This window comes from Equus quagga, chromosome 5 (genome assembly GCF_021613505.1).
Source record: "Equus quagga isolate Etosha38 chromosome 5, UCLA_HA_Equagga_1.0, whole genome shotgun sequence".
Classification (NCBI taxonomy): Eukaryota; Metazoa; Chordata; class Mammalia; order Perissodactyla; family Equidae; genus Equus; species Equus quagga.
The window spans coordinates 122,492,393-122,513,552 of NC_060271.1; the positions used below are offsets into that span (position 1 = coordinate 122,492,393).

Below are 21,160 nucleotides of genomic sequence, written 5' to 3' on the forward strand. Positions count from 1 at the left end.
AACAACAAAATTGCCAAATGATGCATTTCTCAGAGCATATCCCCTTCATTAAGCAATGCAGAACTGTATATAGGATAGTAGAGCCTGGCTCTGCCAAGTGACCTTGGGCAAGTTAATTTCTCTGTGTTGCATTTTACATATGGGTAAAATGGGGATAATAATACAGAGTTGCCAAAGGTCTGGAAAGACAGATTTTTTTAAAAAGATTGAACCCCTATGGTTAATTTTTCTGGCATAGGTTTATTCGATGAAATCAGAGACATAAATCACTTCAGCGACACACCGCAAATGCATATTCAAAGACTGAAAGAAATGCTGCGTTAGTGAATCACGCTCATTGGAATTTTACACACATTGAGCTGTGCATTAGTAATGAGGGACAACACCCTGAACATATCGTGTAATGTCCTTATAATGTAACCACTCATTTATTTTGTATATTTGTGCTTCCAGACTATGGTCACATGTGAAAATTGACCTCATGGGGTTGCCGTGAAGATTAAAAATTAGTTAATTCATGAAAAGCACAGTGAGTGGCTTTTTCTAAACTTCTCTGGTTAATTACCGTATTTAGGAAGTAAAACTGAAAAGGGGAGAGGTAATGAAGAAGAGATACCAGTTTACTGCCAACAACTAGTTGGGTGTGGTACATATTACTGAGATGTTGAATACAAAAGGATCAAGGGTCCTTTTCTATGTGTGGGTGAGATTCACTGATTCGCTGGTCTACTTCTCTGCTTCTCCCCCTGGCTACAAAACTATGTCATATTCCCTATTGCATTTTTGGAGAATATATACTCATCACCTTACTATGTGTCAGGTGCCAAGGATGCAACAGGTGACAAGATGAATGTGACCTGTCTTCAGGGAGTTTGGGTGTGGTAAGTGCAAAATACTTCTGGAATAGACATTTTCAGCATTTTGCTAAAGTGCAGAGTAGCAGAGGCTGGCCATACTAATACTAATAAACAAGTTCAACTGAGAATCAACTTTCACGTGTACCTGGTGAAGGGAAGAGATACAACCATCAGCAGAGGAAGGGTAAAACCGGCAGGTGAAAAAAAGGGGAGCAATAGAGAAGGGAGATGGGGAGCCGGAAGTATATCAAGGATGACTGAAATAAGAGGCGGATGAAATTCAAATGAAAGGGAAAAGAAAGTTCCAGCACAGGAACACCCTCCAACGATTTCGCTGCACTCGGGCCACAGGCCCCAAGCCAAGGTCAAGAATCTTGCAATCCCCGGCACACCGTGCGTCTTAAACGCGCGCGGCGCGGCGCTGTGACGTCAGAGGGGACGGGGCTTCGGACCTGGTGACGCCTCCCAGGACCGTGACGGGAGAGCCCGCTGCTTTTAGGCGGACAGGTGAGGTGGTATCCACTGCCCTCGGGGTGACTTTACCAGAGGAAGGACGGCCAGGCAGGGCAGTAGGAGCGGGAGCCCTTCCTCTCCATGGCTCCTCGCAGAGGCGGTGCTGCCCCTGGCCAGTCAGCCTGCAGGGGCGTAGACAACAGTGCTGCGACCGCGACCGCGCTGGGGTTCGGAGCCGCTCTGGCCGGGAGCCCCTTGGGTTGCTGGCGCAGCGATCGCTCCTCTGGGCGCGGCAAGGTACCACTGGTACTGCCAACTGCAGCGTGCTTGTCGGGGGTCTTACAGCGGTCGCCTTAGGGAGTAGGGGCCAGGACGTTGGGCAGCTGGCCGGGAAGTAGTGACTAGGAGGGGCCAGAGTGTGGGCCGGGGACTCCAGAGATCTGAGTTTTTGTACCAACTAAGCTTCTAGCGCTGGCCAAGTCACTGTCGTCCCTCAGCAGGTCTTAGTTTCCCTACTTGTCCATCAGCGGGGTCATTAAGGGCTCTTTTGGTTTGGACTCAGATTTCTCAGCAGGCTCAGCCTCCCTCCTCCTGCCTCCTCCTCCCCCTGTGTCTCCCAATTTGTTAGACCAGGTACCCTTGAGAAGTGACTCTCGGACTAGTCTCTGAACTTGAAACTCCCCTAACCACACGTTTGAGGTTCAACAGTAGTTGCTTTAATATTTCGCTATGCAGCCGAAGTCAGAACGGAGGTTGTTGCTCCCTTCAATTTAGAGCGGAGCATTTTGGCGAAACCGTTGAGGCTTTTTGCCTCTACCATTGCGGCGCATCTTGGTATTTTATGGAGGTAGTCTGTGCCTCAATTTTTCTCATCTGTAAAATGGGGTACATTAGTATCCACTTGATAAGCTTGTTTTGTTAACTAAGGTCATTCGTATAGCACTTAGAACAGTGCTCTAAGCACAATAAGCGCTCAATAAACGTCAGCTATTCTACAACGACCGCACTTCACAGCTCTCTTGATGTTCTTTGCATCTGGTGGTCACACTGCTCTTCATTCACCCTTAAAGCCTTAACTGTAAACTCACCCTTGGGTTTTTAGTTATTACCATTTTGGTTCTAAGAGCAGATCCCTGTGGTGAAAGAGACAGATGCAACAAAAAGAAACCCAGCAAAGTTAGAAAAATCTCTGGAATCCTTATTCATGAAGCTTTAAAAAAAAAAAAACTTTTCTGAAATGATAAGAATGTCTCTTTTGGATTTTTGCCCATTTTTCCACCTAAAGGTGAAGCCCTGCAGGCCTTCTAAGGCCTTTCTTCCCAGCATGTAGGATTCTAGGGGACAATCAAGGAACACGTCTAAAATTGGTAGTATGATAACTTAGGCCTTCAGACTGGGTGACTTTCTTTGTCTTTCTTAAAAGATTGAGCCTTGCATTTTCTCATTTGTAGTATTGCTATAATATATTTAGAATTAAGTGCTAATTACAAAATCTACTTTCTCAAGTATACTTCAACCAAAGGAAAATTAGTATATTATTTTTAATGAGTGTATTTAATATGTAAGTAGAGTACTTTGTGCAAATTTTTGAAATTCTTGGCTTTAACTGATGTCTAGAAACTGAAAACTGCTTTCTGGCACATTAAAAAAATTTTTTTGTTTGTATGATTACAATAAATTTTGATGTAATAGTTGGTGGCTTAAAACCAGTAAAGGAGTTATGAAAAAGAATTTTTTTGCCTTTTTCAAATAAAGATAATTCTTCAAGTTCATCCTGAGTGTAGTATGTGCTTTAGCTTTGATATTTCCTCGGCAGTGGTGATGGATTTTATATTCATCGTGTAAACTTGCTGTTCTGACCCAGTTGCACAGGTTTGAGAAGAATCTCACTGGAGGTTAGTATGTGGTCATTAAAATGGCAAAATTAGATGAAATGTAAAAGTTGTAAAATTACTGGGCTCATGACCACTTGTCAAGCAGGAACAAGAAACTGTTGCACAGAATATTGGTGTAATGTGCATCGTTCTCATTCCCACTCTGACTTTCTCCTACAATATTATGCTATTTATCCTTCGGATTCTATAGTATTGCATAAAATTTTGGAATAACATGTGACTGGAAAATATTGGAGTAGGAGTCAGAAGACTGTAGAACTGATTTTGCCATTTAAAAGCCCTATAACCTTGGACAAATAATATAAAAATCTTTGACCTTCAATTTCTTATTTGATTGATTGTGCTGCCTACTTTGCAGGCGTTGCTAAGGTCAGATAAGAAGAATGAGAATGTGCTTCACAAGTGAAAGAATTGCAGAAAAAGAAGGCAGTTTTGTTGTAATTGGTGAGATTGTCATCACGTCAAGATATAGAAAATGATTGCTTCCTTTAATATGTTATTCTGGAGAAAGATGAGATGAATATAAGCTTAATACAGACGTTCCCCAAATTAGAATGGTTCAACTTAAGAGTTTTTGACTTTATGATGATGCAAAAGTGATATGCATTCAGGAGAAACCATCCTTTGAATTTTGCTCTTTTCCCAGGCTAGTGACATGAAGTACAATATTCTCTTGTGATGCTGGGCAGTGGCATCAAGCTGCTGCTCCCAGTAAGCCACGCGGTCACGAGGGCAAATAACCAATACACTTCACGATCATTCTGTCCCAGACAACCATTCTGTTGTTCACTCTCAGTGCAGTATTCAATAAATTACATGAGATATTCAAGACTTTATTATAAAACAGCCTTTGCATTAGATGATTTTGCCCAACTGTAGGGTAACGTAAGTGTTCTGAGCACCTTTAAGGTAGGCTAGGCTAAGTTATGATGATCAGTAGGTTAGGTGTATTGAATGGATACTTAGGATATTTTCAGCTTATGATAGGTTTATTGGGAACCTATAACCCCAATTCTAAGTCAAGGAGATCTGTAGTTACAGCTGATTGTAAAAAAAGGTTCTGTTCATGCATCTGTATTATGTGTTGACTTGCAGCTGTGTGTTTGGAAGCTTACATGTGGCTATGTGGTAAGATTCCCAGTTTTTCTCTTTCATTCAACTTAAACCAATTATGATTAAATAAATACATGCGTAATTAGATGTTTTTTTTTTTAAAAAGAAGAGTTTTTTTAAATGAAATAATTATAAATTCACAGTAAATTGCAAAAAAATTAAGTACAAGGTGATCTCTGTGTACCTAACCTCCCCAATGTAACGTCTTGCATACCTGTAGCACAATTTTAAAACCAGGAAATTGACATTGGTATGATCCACAGAATTTGAGATTTCACCAGTTTTACAAGCCTTGTTTGTGTCTATACAGGTCTGTAGCTTCATATAACCACTACTATAATCAAGATACAGGACTATTCCATCACCACAGGGTCCCCTCATGCTGCCACTTTATAGCCACAGCCGTCTCCTCCTACCCCAGTCCCTAACCCCTGGCAACCACTAATCTCTTCTCCATCTCTATAATTTTGTCTATTTCAAGAATGTAGTCTAAATATAATCATATAGTATGTAACTTTTTGAGATTGATTTTCTTCGTTCAGCGTAATTCCTTTGAAATCCATCCAACTTGTTGAGTATGTCAATAGTTTGTTCCTTTTTATTGCTGAATAGTGTTTTGTGGTGTGGCTGTACTACAGTTTGCTTAACCATGCACTTGTTGAAAGACAGTTGGGTTGTGTCCAGTTGTGGGCTATTACAGATAGAACTGCGATGAACCTTTCTGTGATGGTTTTTGTGTGAACACGTTTTTATTTCTCTGGGATAAATGCCCAGGAGTACAATTGCTGGGTCATATGGTGTATATTTAGTTAATTCATATGATTATATGTTCTTTTTCTGCTTTAGCATCTTGGTATGGTGAATTACATTGACTGAGTTTCAAATGTTGAACATACTTGGAATAGATCCCACTTGATCGTGGTATATAATTCTTTTTATACACTGCTGGATTCTATTTGCCAATATTTTGTTAAGGTATACATATGAGAGGTATTGGTGTGTAGTTTTGTTTTTTGTACTGTCTGTATCTGGTTTTGGTATCAGGGTAATAGTGTTCTATAGGATATTCAGTGATAACCCGTATTTCATTCCTGATATTAGTAATTTGTGTCTTCTTTTTATCTTTTTTGGTGGAGATTTATTGATTTTATTGCTCTTTTTCAAAGAACTAGCTCTTTATTTAATTGATTTTTCTCTATTTTCATTTTTACTGATTTTTGCTTTGATAGTTAACATTTTATTCATTCTGCTCGCTTTAAGTTTATTTTGTTCTTCTTTTCCTATTGTCTATTGATTTGACATCTTTTCTCATTTCTAATGTTAGCATATAGTGTTATTAATTTCCCTCTCAGCATTGCTTACGTTGCATCTCACAAATTTTGATATGTTGTATTTTCATTTTCACTGTTTTGTATGTTCCTAAAATTTCCTTTGAAATTTCCTCTTTGATCCATGATTATTTAGAAGTGTGTCTTTTAGTTTTCAAGTGTTTGAAGATTTGCCTGTTGTCTTTCTGCTGTTGATTTCTGGTTTTATTCTGTTATAGTCAGAAGACATAGGCTGTATGATTTTAGTTCCTTTAAATTTACGTTTGTTTTATGACCCAGGATACGGTGTATCTTGTTGAGTGTTCCATGTGCGCTTGAATGTGTATTCTGCTGTTAGATGTCAATTACATCCTGTTGGTTGATGGTGTTCATTTCTTCCTTACATTGTTGATTGTCTGTCTGTCTAGTAGTTCTTTTCACTGCTGAGGGTGTCAACCTGTCATTGTGGATTTTTCTGTTTCTTCTTTAAGTTCTGTTGGTGTTTGCTTCATATATTTTGACTGTCTGTTGTTCAGTGCATATACATTTAGGATGTCTTCTTGGTGGATTAATCCTTTTATCACTATGAAATGTCTCTCTTTGTGCAGTAATTTTCTTTTTTCTGAAGTCTGCTTTATCTGACGGTAATATAGCCAGTGTTGTTTTAAAAAACAATAATATTAGCATGATATATCTTTTCCCATTCTTTCATTTTCAAATTACCAGTGTTGTTTTGTTTGAATTGAGTTTCTTGTAAACATGTTTTTTGGGAGTCATTTCTCTTTACGTCCATTCTACCAATCTCTGCCTTTTGACTGGTAAAATTAGACTATTTATATTTAAAGTAATTATCGATATGTTAGGGCTTAATTCAGCCATTTTATTATTTGTTTATGTTTGTTTTCTCTGTTATCATGTTTCCGTTTCTGTTTTCTTCCCTTCTTGTAGGTTACTTGAATATTTTTAGAATTCCATTTGACTTACTTATAGTGTGTTTGAGTGTGTCACTTAGTATACTTCTTTTTAGTGGTTGCCCTGTATAACGTATACATACATAACATCACACAGCCTATTGTATTGACATTTTACCACCTCAAGTGAAGCGTAGAAACCTTACTTACATTTACGTGTCCTTTTACCCCCTCCACTGTTTAAATATAATTATCATATTTCTTCTACATACATTGAGCCCCACATCAAATGATGCTATGACTTTTGCTTCAACCATCAATTCTGATTTGAGAAACTTATGAAGAGAAGGATGGTCCATTATATTTACTGCTGCTTTTACTCAATCCATTGTTCTTCCTTTTCTGAAGTTAAACCTTGTTCACTTATTCCTTTCTGTTTAGAGAACTTCCTAAGGATAGTTCTGTTGGTGACAGAGTCCTTTAGTTTTTCTTCATCTGAGAATATCTTTATTTCCCCTTCATTCTGGAAGGATAGTTTTGTCTGATATGGAATTCGGGATTGACAGTTATTTTCCTTTAGTACTTGAAAAATGTTGTGCCACTTCTTCCTGGAATCCCTGGTTTCTGAAAAGAAATCTGCTGACATTCAAATTATTGTTCCTCTCTATGTCTATATGTAATATGTCATTTCTCTCTGGCTGTTTTTAAGATTTTTCTTTGTTTTTAGTTTTCTCGAATTTGACTGTGATGTGTTTTGTATTTCTTTGGTTTTATCCTATTTGGGATTAACTCAGCTTCTTGAATCTGTAAGTTTATGTCTTCTGCTAAATTAGAGAAACTCTCATCTGTTATTTTTTAAAGTGTTTTTAAGCCCAGCAGTCTTTCTCCTATTTCTCTGGGACTCTGATTATACAAATATTAGATCATTTATTATTTTCCTACAAGTCCCTGAGATTCTGCTCTTTTTTTTTTCAGTCTGTTTTCCTCTTGTTCAGACTGAGTAAATTCTATTGATATGTCTTCAAGTTCATGATCCTATTCTGGCAGTTCAACTCTACTATTGAACTCATACAGCAAGTTTTAAAACTTTTATTATACTTTCAATTCTATAATTACATTTGGTTCTTGCTTTTTGAAAAGCATTTCATTTTATCCTTCCAGAAGAGCTACTTTGAATATCCACGTAATTTCTGGGAAAAAATAATGATAGCCTTAGATTATTTGTGTATATAAACTAGTCATCTTACTCAAGATTTTAAACTTTCACTGCAAAGTTATCTGTGTAATTAGCAGAACCAAGAAGATGTAAATTTTCTCTTCTTGTTCCAGGCAATTGCCTTTTGGAAACCCTAGTAAAGGGGAAATGGGGAAGGAAATGAAGAAGGGATTTTAGGCCTCGGTAAATGGCAAATTGTAGAACCTTACTAGCAGGTTGAGTGGGAATTTTGAAACTCCAGAAAAAAGAAACCAGGAATCAAAAATTAAATGAAAAATTTACATTTGCTCATTAAAACTTTTAAAAGAGTTTTGTGATATAGTTCCAGATTCCAAAAGCTCCCTCCTTTCCCCATTTTCCCTTGAATAACACTGATGATTTTAAGTAGAACAGGTAACTTTTAGTGGCCATACTTGAGATTTAGGTAATACTGACTCTTGGTTCTGTCAGTTTGGTTTCTGCCCTTACCAAATAGTTAAAAATTAACCATGGACCAATTACCAGGTTTACTGACAGTATAGTATTGTGATTAAGAAGCTCTTTCCCAGTAAGTATGAAAACTTAATACAGGAAAAAAATTATATTTTAATTCAGTGGGGAAAAGATGGTTTCTTTATTAAATGGTATTAGCACAAGTAGCTCTCTATCTGAAAGAAAACAAAGTTGGATCCTTATTTAAATGGATTAAAGGGTTAAATGTAAAAAACAAAAATTAAAATAAACATCTAGAAAGCTATACGTGAAATATAGGAGCTTGGAAAAGAGTTAATATCAGCAGTATGCCAAGTTCTCTTACAAACCAATAAGAAGGTAACCGACTTGGAAGCTGGGCAAAGGATATGCATAGACAATTCACAGAAAAGGAAGTCCAGAAGGCCAGCAAATATGAAAAAATGTTCAAATACACTAGTAGTCAGAGAAATGCAAATTAAAGAGTGAGATATTTTATACCCAAAGACTTCAAGAATTAAAAATAACGGTACTACTTATTGTTGATAGGATCGTAGGGGGAAAGATACTTCCCTAGATTGCTAGAGGAAATGTGATTCTTACACTCTTTTTGGAAAGCAATCTGGCAACACTTATTAAAATTCAACCCAGTAATTCCACACTTGGGAATCAGGTTAGAAACAAAAGAGCTGGTGTAGATGGATATATGTAAGACCGTGGGGATTTAAGGATACTTATTGCAACATTGTTCCAGAACACTGGAAACTAATTGACTGCCTGTCAACAGGGAGATAGTGATATGAATTATGATCCACGTTATAGAACCATTAAAAATAATAAAATAGTGTTATACTACGTGACTTGGCAGAATTTTCATGTGTTGTTAAGTATGAAAGCAAAATGTATAGAAGTATGTACAATATACTCCTATTTATTCAAACACAGACAACTCATATGTATTAAAATATATATAAATGCTTACGTATATTTGTATGTGATTATAGAAGAATACGGAAGACTTTATACTGAGTAAATAACATAAGTTTAGGAGTATTATTCATGGAGATGAGAAGGAGCAGTAGAGATGAGGCATGCAAAGGATTAAAAAGTAATTGAGCATTTTAAAAAGATCTCAGCATATATTATGTCTCATTTATCCATTTAAGTGAAATTATATATGTGCATATATAAGTAAAATTTATAAAACAAGAATGTGAGCTCTGGAGTCATTCAGACATCTGGGTTCAAATTCTGGCTCCACCACATTCCAACTTACTAATTGTGTGAACTTAGGCAAATTCTTTAATGTCTTTCAATCAGTTTTCTCCTCACATGTTTTATTTGGGTAGAGGGAGGAAATACTACTACCCATTTCATAGGATTGTTGTCAGGATTAAGTGATATGATATTTATAAAGCATTTAGCACAGTGCTCTGGCTTACAGAAAGTACTTTTAAAATATGAGTTTTTACTATTTCTAATTCTCTCACTCTTTGACATTTATATATTTTAAAATTTTCATTACCAGCCCCTAACTTTCTTGAAACATTCTCCTCTGGCTTTCATAACTATATATCTTATTTCATGCCCATTTCTAATTGTTCCTTTTCATTCTTTTGATGGGTTTTTTTTTTTTCTCACCTATGATTATTCCTCCGAAATACAGTAAGAACTGTCAAAGAAGCTTTCGAGTTAGGTCACTGGGAAAATAAAGATGCTCTGTATGGCAACATAGAAATCAGGATGTCAGGTGTATAGGGTTGATTTTTGAAAGAAGATGATTTTGATTTTTAACAGGTAAAGTTTGACACGTCAGTGAGGCACCCAGATGAAAGTGTTAGCAGCATCAGTCATCAGGTATCTGAATAAAAATACTTCCAGATGACTCTTGCCCCCAGTGAACATATCACACCCAGCTGTTGAGTCTTCTCAGCCAAGACCCCAGACATTACAGATTAGAGATACGCTCTCCTCATTGTGCCCTTTCTCAATTCTTGACCCACAGAATCCATGAGTATAATAAAATGATAGTTTTAAATCACTAAGTTTTGGGGTAGTATGTTAGGCAGCAAGAGTAACTGGAATACCCTTATATATAATCTTGTTGTTTGTGAATAATAACAGTTTTTTTCTTCTTATCCAATTCACACAGATTTCTTTCTTTTCTGTGTCTTATTGCATTGGCTAGGACTTCAAGTACAGTGTAGAATAGACTTGATAATAACAGACTTCTTTGTCTTGATCTCAAACTCAGAAGGGCTTTCAGTATTTCACCCTTAGTAAAATGTTTGCTGTAGGTTTTTTGTTTTTGTAGATAATTATGTTTCATAAGAAGATTCTTCTATTTCTCCTTTGTTAAGAATTTTTTCATGACTCTGAATTAGATTTTATCAAATGTATTTTCTGTATTGGTTGAAGTGATTATATGGTTTTTTCCATTTATTCTGTTAATGTGGTAAGTTGATTAACTTTTGAATGTTTAAACAACCTTGTATTTCTGATATATACATAATTTGGTTGTCTTGTATCACTGGATTTGGTCTGCTAATGTTTCGAGTAGAGTTTTTGCATCTATGTTCATGAGAGAAGTTGGCCTGTAGTGTTCCTTTCTTATAATGTCCTTCTCAGTTACTGATATCAAGGTTTGCTGGCCTCATAAAATGAGTTGGTAAGTGGTCCCTCTTTTTCTCTTCTCTGGACAACTTTGTAAGATTGGTATTATTTCTTTCTTAAGTGTTAACACTCATCTGGACTGGGAATTATGGATTCAATGTCTTTGGTAGATAGAAGACTATTAAGGTTTTTCCAACCTCTTTGTGTTTGTTTGTCTTGGAATTTGCCTGCATCAAATTTATTGGCATAAAGTTCTTCATAATATTCTTTTATTATCTTTTTAATGTCCTTAGAAGCTGGAGTGATATCTTCTTCTCACTTCTGATATTGGTTATTTGTGCCCTTTTTCTTGATGAGTCTTCTCAGGTGTGTATTTATTTGTAGGCTTTTCAAAGAACAAACTTTTGGTTAATCTTGTGGAATGTCAACTTTTTCCTATCTCATTAATTTCTATTCTTTATTATGTTCTTTTTTCTATTTTCTTTCTTTGGATTCATTTAGTTTTTCTAACTCCTTAAGACAGATGGTTAGATCCTTGATTTCCAGACTTTTTCCCTAATATTTTAGAAAGCATTGTAAGACTTTGAATTTTCCTGCGTTCATGACTTTGTCTGCATCCCTTACATTTTGATACATCATATTTTCATTATTATTTCTAAATTACATTGTGATTTCTTCTTTCACTCATTAGTCATTTAAAAGTGTATTGCTTAATTTCCAAAAATTGGAGGACTTTCTTATTATTTTTGTTATTTATTTTTAGCTTATTTCCACTGTGGACAGAGAACATACTCTATGTTATTTCACTTCTTTGAAATTTGTTGAGACTTGCTGTTTGGCCCAGTGTATGGTCAGTTTTGGTAAATGTTTTATGTGCGCTTGAAAAGGATGTACATTTTGCAGTTATTTGCAAAAGAGTTCTATGTACAGGTTTCCCCCACTATCTGAAAGTTTGCTTTCTGCCACTTTGCTTTAGTACCTGTTTAGTACCTACATTAATACCTATTTTTACTAACTGAAAGCAGTCTGAAGAGGATTTTCGCTTTTACCAAAAATAAAAGGCGAAAATAGCCTTCACCGTTTGTTTTGCAGCCAGCCATCATTAGAGGCAGTGAGCAGCGAAAGTGGCGCTGCCAAGCTCCTTCCCTGGGAACTATACTTAGCATCTCAGCATCAGGCTGCCGTGGCTTTGAACTGTATCTGTGAGCATCTGTGCTTCATTTCAAGTTGTCTTGGTTGGTTATATTTTGGCTATGGGAATACTCAGAAATTTTTCCCATATAAATTAATGGTAATTGCTTGTTTGCTTTACGCCATTTCAGCTTAGGAAGGTTTCATAGGAATGCTCTACTTTCAAATAGAGAGGAGACCACTATGTCAGTTATGTCATGTTAACATAAATATTAATTATGTTATTCAAATTTTCTACGTTTTTTGTCGATATATTCCTTTGCTCATTCTATCAGATACTAAGAGATGCATTAGAATCTTCCACTATGATTGTAGTTTTATGTATTTCTCCTTTTACTTCTGTTTTTAATTTATATCTTTGGAGGCTAAAATATTAGGTGCATGCTCATTTAGAATTATTGTGGTCTCCTGGTGGTTTGATTTTTTGTCATAATGAAATGTCCCTGTTTATCTCTTTTCTACTTCCTACTTTAAAGTTTACTTTTAAAATCTGATTTCAGTATAGCTACACTGTCCTTCCTTTGATTAGTATTTGCTTGGTATATTATTTTCCATCCTTTCACTTTTATTCCTTATATGTCCTTATTCTTAATGTGTATCTTTTATAAGTAGCATGTTGTTACTCGTTTTATTTTTACCCAATCTGATCATCTTTGCCTGTATCTAATTAGCATAATTAGTCTACATTTAACTTATTACTGATATAGTTGAGCTTAAATATATTATTTGATGTTTATTTTTTATTTATTTGTATACCTGTTCTTTATTACTTTTCTGCTTTTGTTTTTATATTAATTCTCTTTACTATTTCCTCTTTTATTAATTATTATGCATCCTTGTACAATTCTTTTAATGGTTACTGATTTTTTGAACAGATATTTTTTTCAATATTTTCTCTGGCTTTTCGAATTGTTTTCAATGGAAGCTTGTTTGAAAACAAGCTACAGTTCCTAGCTAAGGGAGGATCAAACTGAATTTTAATGTACATTTTAAACTGGGAAAAAAACCCTCTAATTTAGAACAACTCCCGGACTCCTCTCTGTTGTATACCGGCATTTAATATACACAGATAACCAGCATGATAATGTTTGCTACTAGGCTAATTTTAAAAAAAGCTTCCACTGCCATTTTTGTATATATTTGTACTTTTCATATTGTGTTTTGATAACAATTAGAAATTTTGTATCTCTTCCCTGGGCCTTTATCTTTCCTTGTCCAGTCACTAAATATTTTACAAGTAGTTTTGGTACTAGTGAGCAGGAACAGCACTGGTTAATTGCCAGTCAAGCCTCAGACACATGCAAAGTGTATGCTCTGCTCTGTATAATTGTGGGACAATAACACAGCCCACCACTTACATTTGATAATATTATGTATAAAGTTCCTGTCATTTGGGGAAGTTTCAGGAGTTTCTTATCTGCCTTATATGCATGTTAAATAGTACAAGTTATTGCTAGATATTGGTAGTGCTTTAACTTTAAAGGAAAACTCTCTCACTCCCTCTCTTTCAGGAGTAATGTTGTTTAATTGAAGACAATTTGGACATTGCAACACCAGTTTTTAAAAAACATTTATTTTTTGCAGTTCTTACATGGATAGATAAAGCAGAATTCTTACTCAGTAGCCAGAATAAAATGCAGACATTATTTGGATTTAAAGCTAAATAAAACTCATTTATAACTCCACTTTCAGATATTTTTGTTCATTAGTACAGCTTTATTGTTCTCATTGGCTGACTTTATAATAAATAAATATTATAAATTTGAACCTTAAAATTTATACTGATCAAATGCTGCTTTTCTATTTTATGTATTGTCTAGGTTTATATAAGATTTAGTTGGAAAAAATTCTTTTACTAAATAAGATCAGAAACTCATTTCTGTAAGCAGATGAACACCTGTATCTAAGCAAACAAGGCTGGTCTGACCTGTACAGATTGTATCCACACTTGGTTTCTATCCAGCCTAAGTCTTGCTGCTTATTAAAACTGGCATCATTAAAGATTGCTTGTAGGCTGTGGCTGAAGGCGGGCCCATCAGCCTTTAAGAAGATATAATTAGAAAACATTTTCCCTTGTTAATCTGACAGTTGTTTGCAGAACTGAATTACCTTGGATTCTTAGGTAAGGAAGCATTCAAATTCTCGTACCTTAAATTTTCCTTTGCTTTTTCTGTTTGGCTGTGTGAGATTCAGAAACATAAAAGTGAAATAAAATTTGAAAATGCTTTATAAATACATATGTTAACTCCATTGTGTTCACTGGTATTTTATTTGAGGTGTCTTGGAGTTGTAGTTATTTTTTGTTTGTTTTCCAATTTTTATAAGCTGTGTTTGAGTTTCATATCTACTTGAATTCTCATTAAATTTGTGGCTAATCAAACTCCCAAGATGTCATTTACTTGAAGTTAAGTATGAGTGGAACGTAGTTGATGACTTTGGTTTCTCTTCTGGTGCAAATATTAAATTTAGCCAGTGTCTTCTCTCTCTGCTCTCATTTAATACTCTGTATAACAGCTAAATCTAATATTGCTTCAAACACTTTATAAATGTCATAAGGCCTTTAAAAATAGACTGTGTTTGTGATAGTTTTAGAGATTGGGCTACAGTGACATTTATTAGTGAACTAAAAATCAATCCATAAGAAAAGTTGAGATGGTAGTTTTATTTATTTAGTCAATATATTTTGAATGGAGAGGAATCCCCACTTTTTAAGTAATTTTTCATTTTCTAAGTAGTTTTATTTAAGGAAATCAGTTTTGGACTTTTGGTTACACATGGAGGTTGGGTTATATATGTTTATTTCTTCTCCCTTTCTAAATACACTAAATGACAGTAAAAGTAATAAAGGCATAAATGAAGAAAATGGAAGGGGCAACATAACATCAGGCTAGAGAAGTGAGGTTTTAGAAATATTTGGAGATTTTAGAAATAGAGTGTGGCATGACATGATTAACAAGTGCATAGATTACTAGGTAAAGTTTAGCTGACTATCTTTACTTATGCCTACTTATGATAAAGACAGGTACTTTGAGTTTAGAGGAAGAGGATGTTTCCTTTCTTTGAGGTCGTCAGGGAAGACTCAAATAGAAAGTAGGATTTAAGCTGAGTCTAAGATGGGAAAGATTTGAAGAGCAATCACAATTCAAGAATTTGGGTAGACACATGAGGGATATATCAATCTAGATCCACTCAGGAGACAGAAACCACACAGTAACTTAAATGGTTAGTTTAGCATGAAGAATTATTAAGCTATGATAGGAGAGACACTATAAAGCTACTATATAAAGAGAACTCTAAAAGTTACCTGAGAGCTGAGAGAAAGTGCTCAAGGAAGGACAAACTGGGAAGGGGAGTTTAGATCTCATAGAAGAAAGTGTGGTTGCAGCCCATTTTATGGTAGAGTAATTTGGTAGGTTGCCTGGGTTAAAGCTGGTCCTTAGTCACTGTGTCAGCAGGTGGACCAAGATTAATGGGCAGGTGTGCAGATTAAATCAGGGTGCAGCTGCAGCTGTGAAGCCTGGAGCATGCGGTGTCTGTTGGGAGGGCGAAAGTAACAACCCTTAGGGCACAGGTGAATTGAGGCTGGTAGGTGGGTACAGAGAAAATTGGGGCACTGCTTAGGGTGCTACTGGAACAGCTAGTTGAAGAGGCCTCCCCCTGCCAGTGCCTCCAGCGTTTGACTGGAGATCTGTTTGGTAATCTTTGATTACCTATTCATTTTCAAGAGGAAGATACAAAAAACTGTGGGTGGAGGCTGAGGAGGGACTGCAGGGAGCAGCCACCTGGACTGGGACACAAGCCTGTGGTGTTAGGACTCTTGCTACATTGCTGCTGCTGTCTGAGTAGCACCCAGCACTGGAGCAGAGTTTGACCTTTTGGGCTAAATAGTTCTTTGTTGTGTAGGGCTGTCCTGTGCTAAGATGTTAAGCACATCCCTGGCCTCCTCTACTCGCTAGATGCTGGTAGTATCCCCCGGTTGTGACAATGAAAATTATCTCCAGATCTTAATTGCCATGTGTCTTCTGGGGGCAAATTGTCTCCAGTTGGAAATCACTACACTAGAGAGACCTCACAGCCTGAGCAGCAGAGGGGGAAAAAAAAAGCAAGTGCTCCCGAAACCTGCTGAGAGAGTACATTGAATCCAGGACAGAAAACCCCTCCTCCTTCACTGTCTCTCCACATACTCTTCTGACAAAGCTTGACATCTTATCATCTGGCAGAGGAAAAATATTTAAAAGGCTGAGATCCATTTGTTCAGAGAAGGTAGTGAAGGATGAATTTGGAGCTGAAGCAGTAAACCGATAACTGACACAAGGTGAGAAAGTGTTCCAGGAGTGGTTGAGGAATAAAACATTAGCATAGTTATAGGAGCAGAAAAATGTGAGGTCACTGAGGAAATGCAAGGACAAGACAGACTGGAGTGCAAGGTTGGTGTAAAGCGGTAGGAGGAGATAAAGCTCTGAGGGTTTTACAGTTTAGTGACTCTTCATTTTATTTTTCTCCCCTTACTTAGGAATGGACTCAGAAATTAAGGAAGAAATTCCTGTACATGAGGAATTCATTTTATGTTGTGGAGTTGAAACCCAAGTTCTAAAATGTGGTCCCTGGACTGACCTCTTCAATGATCAAAGTGCCAACAGGCCTAAGCTGCTTATTTTCGTTATTACTGGTAAGTTTAAAAATCTGGATTAGGAGACTTTATGCAGATACTTTTAAGTATTTCCGATTGTAAAAGTACTATTATGGGTTTGTTATAGAGAATTTGGTAAATATAGAAAACATTTTGGGAGGAAATAAAATCACTCAAACTACTGATAACAACCATGCTTAATACTTTGGTGGCTAGGCTTTTTGTTTTTCTTCTATGCGTTTATATTATGTATATTATATTGCCTATTAAGTATGTATATATATATATTTAATCACAATTGGAAGTGTACCATACATAAAGTTTTAGAATCTGCTTTTTAAAATTTCTTAATATTTAGAATAATTAGAACGTCATCAAATATTTTTGACAATTTTCTAAATAACTTTTTCTTCCTCGTGTCAAGATGATTATAAGTTTACTATAGAACGTTTGCATATTCTGGGATTTGGCACCTGGGTCACTTGTGACTTTTGTTGGATCGCTGTCCATAGAACGTTAGGAGTGAATGCTTCATTGGAGGTATTCGAAGCACTTTTTAAATGATTTTGAACATAAGTATATTATCAACCTTAAAGATTAAAAATGAAACTGTAAATATGTCCTATTATATCATATCATATGACAGCCTATGGGGTCTTGTGATTGCATTTCTCTTCTTGTATATTTTGTTTGTTTGTTTTCCCTGGGTTAATGATTGTCTCTTTTATTTGCTTGGTTTCTTATGTGTGTGTATGTTTTTTTTTAAAGATTGGCACCTGAGCTAACATCTGTTGCCAATCTTTTTTTTTTCTTCTTCTTCTTCTCCCCAACCCACCCCCCCACCATAGGTACATAGTTGTATATTCTATTTGTAGGTCCTTCTGGTTGTGGCATGTGGGATGCTGCCTCAGCATGGCTTGAAGAGCGGTCCCGTGTCCGCACCCAGGATCCGAACTGGTGAAACCCTGGGCCACCGAAGCAGAGCACAGGAACTTAACTCGGCCACGGGGCCAGCCCCGTTAGTTTCCTATGTTTTAATCCCTAACTTATCCTAAAACTATTCTCTAGAAGTGAAAAACATCCTCTCAATGCATTTGAGTCATCAGTCAGTTTCTTTTTTTGTTGGAGACGTTCCTCCCAGAACTCTCTCTTCTTCAACTCCAGTCTGGATGGTTGTTCTGCAGGCCTGTTGCATAGGCCATCCTGGGGATTACCTTCACTTTTCTCCTGGATTAGATTCCTTGTTTCCTGGATCCCACATTTTCTTCTTCTTGGTTTATCCCTTTCATTTTGGTGGAACACATCTTCTAGCATCTTCCTGAGAAGAGGTATATGGGAAGAAATCTTTTAAAAAATCTAGTAGGTCAGAAAATGACTTAGACTTCTAGTTTGAAGATAATTTTTCCTTAGAATTCGGAGAGCATTTTCAGTGTCTTCCAGGGTCCAGAGCTGCTTTTGAGAAGTCTTGATAGCATTCTGAATTTTGATCTTTTGTATGTGAAGCTCCTTCCTGAAAAACTTTTCTTTGTCCTAAGATTTTGAAATTTAACAGTGAAGCGCCTTGGTCTAGGTGTTTTCCATGCATTGTATTTGGGTTTTAGTGGACCCTTTTAAACCAGAGACTCACATACTTCAGTTCTAAGAGCTCTGTTTTCCTTTTCTTTTTTATAGTTTCCTGTTTCCTGGGTGCACTATCATTTTCTTTGGCTTCTTGCATTGTTAGAGTTTTTACTGTGTTCTTTTTTCTGTTTGTTTGCATTAGTGTTTGTTTTTCCTGAAATGTTTGATGATCATTCATTTTTAAAAGGAGGACACAAAAAACTGATTGGAATCTTTGTATTCAGGGGTGGGACTTGTCCACAGGTGTGCCTAGGGTGACCAGCCATCCTGATCTGAGGGGTTTTCCAGGACACGTGAATTTTGGTACTAAAACCACAATAGTCTTGGGCAAAAGAGGATGGTTGGTCACCCTAGGTAATCCTCACCTTAGGGTGATTGGGTAGGGACCCAGCATTTCATTGGAGGATTTCCACCTTTCAGTATCTGCAGCTGTTTCTTGGATTGTTCAGTTTTCCCAGGAAGGTATCTTCCAGGATCCTGTTTGAGGAGTGGAAGCCTGTCTACTAATGTTCAGAGCCAAACATGGGAAAGGAGGTTGGGAGTTTCAGTGTTTATTAACACGTAATTTAACCTCTCCTCACTATAGTGCTTCTCTTTCAGCATTAAGTAGTGAAATGAGCAAAGGAAAACGATTTGAGAACTCACTATAAAACATATTAAATCATTAAAATTCTCAAGTGATCCTATGGGAATATTAGAATCGTGTGTTGTTAGTACAGTAATTGGAGATGGAGCAGACAAGGCTCCAGAGACAAGCCCAAAGTTCTGTCCACATGATAGCCTTCTACATAGGTGCTATGCCACGTTAACTTGATATATGGAAGTTTTTGTCCCCTCCAAGACTAACTGGAAGGCATAAGTCTGCAACTGGAATGTTGAATAGTTAGAGTTTCTTGGCAGTCGGGATCTAGAGATGACCACCACAGCTTCTATTACACGTTGCTCAGGCATCTGACTATGTGTATATTCAAGCATGTGTTTATAACTTATTTTGATATTCTTTGATAAAATGTTTTACTTGCCTTTCTGTATTGGAATGTTTTTGACATCCCTACACCTGTAGATGTATATATATACATATTTTATTTTGGTTGCATAAACAAGACCCTTTTCATTTTCTTTGTGGTTTCCTATCCAGGAAGTTTAGTTCATGGTTCATAAAGTGTAACACAAGCCATAACATTTAAGTGGTGAAGTATGCAATGACATTGAAACATTTGCATTTCATTTTCCACTTCTATCTCTGCTTAAGTTGGATCTTCCTATTACTGGCCATTGTGGACTCTTCTGTTTCTTCAAAGGCAAGCTCTTTATTGCTTGAGGGTTTTTGAACCTGTTCTTGTCCCATCCTGCTATTCTCTTCCCTCAAATTTTTACAAAGTTGATTTCTTCTCATCTTTTGGGTCTTAGCTAAATGCCACCTCAGACATTTTTCTCAGGCCACCCTAATCTCTTTCTTTCTCTATCGCATGATTCTCTTTATTTCCTTCATAGAAGTTATCACACTTTTGGGTTATTTACTTAGTTATGTGTATATGTGCTCCCACTAGAATATAAATTATAAAAAGGCCCGTTTCTTTTTTTTTTTTTTTGAGGAAGATCAGCCCTGAGCTAACATCTGCTGCCAATCCTCCTCTTTTTGGTGAGGAAGACTGGCCCTGAGCTAACATCTGTGCCCATCTTCCTCTACTTTATGTGTGGGACGCCTGCCACAGCATGGCTTGATGAGCAGTGTCATGTCCACACCCGGGATCTGAACCAGTGGACCCTGGGCTGCCGAAGTGGAACGTGTGAACTTAACTGCTCACCACTGGGCCGCCTTTCAGTTATCCAATATTTGTTGAGCACATATCATCTGTGTGACCTTGGACAAGTTATTTAACCTCTCTGTATGTCAGTTTTCTCATCCATAAAATGGAAATAATAATAGTACTACCTCCTGTGAGGACTAAATGAGTTAGTATATGTAAAGCACTTAAATACAGCCTGGCATGTAACATGTTATAGCACTGAAAAATGTTGACTGTTATTATTTTCTAGCCCTACGAACTTTGCTGAGAGACATAAAGCATTTGAATCTGAGACATAACACGTTCCTAGAAGGTTATACTCAGTAATGTAAAAAATATCAAATCTTTCTAAATTAAGGTATAAATGAGGTGAAATTTCAAAGAGATTTTTAAAAATTGAAACTAGTAGAAATAGTTCTAAAGTTTATGAGACCAGCCTAGGAAATTTAGGAAAAGAAATAAGGAGAAGGGATTTGCCCTACCAGGTACTGAAACATTAAAAAAACACTGTAGTAATTAAGGCAGGATGATGCTGGCAGAAGAGAAAAGGAAAAAATAAGTGGAATTATTTGGAATCATAATTAACAAGCTAATGTAAGAATTCAGTGTTGGATCAGACCCATTTTAAATCAATGCAGAAAGAATGGGTTATATAATAAATGGTCTTGGAACACTTGGCTAATCACCTGGAAAGACATTGGGTTGCTACTTTGTACTTTATACTCAAAAATATTCCAAAGTTATTGAAGATTTAAATATAAAACATGAAACAGTGTCCTCCACAGCCACCACAGCTGCTACAGCCCCTGTGTGGATACACCCCTCCTCTTTTCTTCCTCCTCCGTTTGCACATCGGCCAGTCAGCTGACCACAGAGCATATGACTGCGTTGAGGAAGTTTTCACCCTGTTTAACAAAGATGGCACTAGGACCATCACAGAAAGGAATTTGGAACTTGGGTCGCTAGATCAGAATGCAACAGAAGCAAAATAACAATATGGGTGATAAGGCCATCATATGTTACCATCTTGACACTGATGACAAGTTTGAATAGCTAACATTTAAAATAACAATATGGGTGATAAGGCCATCATATGTTACCATCTTGACACTGA

At 36.6% G+C, this 21,160-nt stretch overlaps 1 protein-coding gene across 4 annotated transcripts in view; it reads left to right on the plus strand.

Moving 5' to 3' along the window:
• The first annotated feature begins 1,300 nt into the window (after positions 1-1,300).
• The window catches only part of LDAH (lipid droplet associated hydrolase), a 97,419-nt gene continuing 77,559 nt past the window's right edge, over positions 1,301-21,160 (plus strand). The window contains exons 1-2 of one of the 4 annotated variants that reach the window (XM_046660752.1): positions 1,301-1,364; positions 16,520-16,675. In XM_046660752.1, coding sequence (XP_046516708.1) covers positions 16,522-16,675 — 154 coding nt within the window. In that variant the 5' untranslated portion in view covers positions 1,301-1,364; positions 16,520-16,521. Of the gene's footprint in view, positions 1,365-1,583; positions 1,608-14,022; positions 14,129-16,215; positions 16,322-16,519; positions 16,676-21,160 lie in introns of those variants that run through there. The other 3 variants (XM_046660754.1, XM_046660751.1, XM_046660755.1) reach the window with 3 other exon arrangements.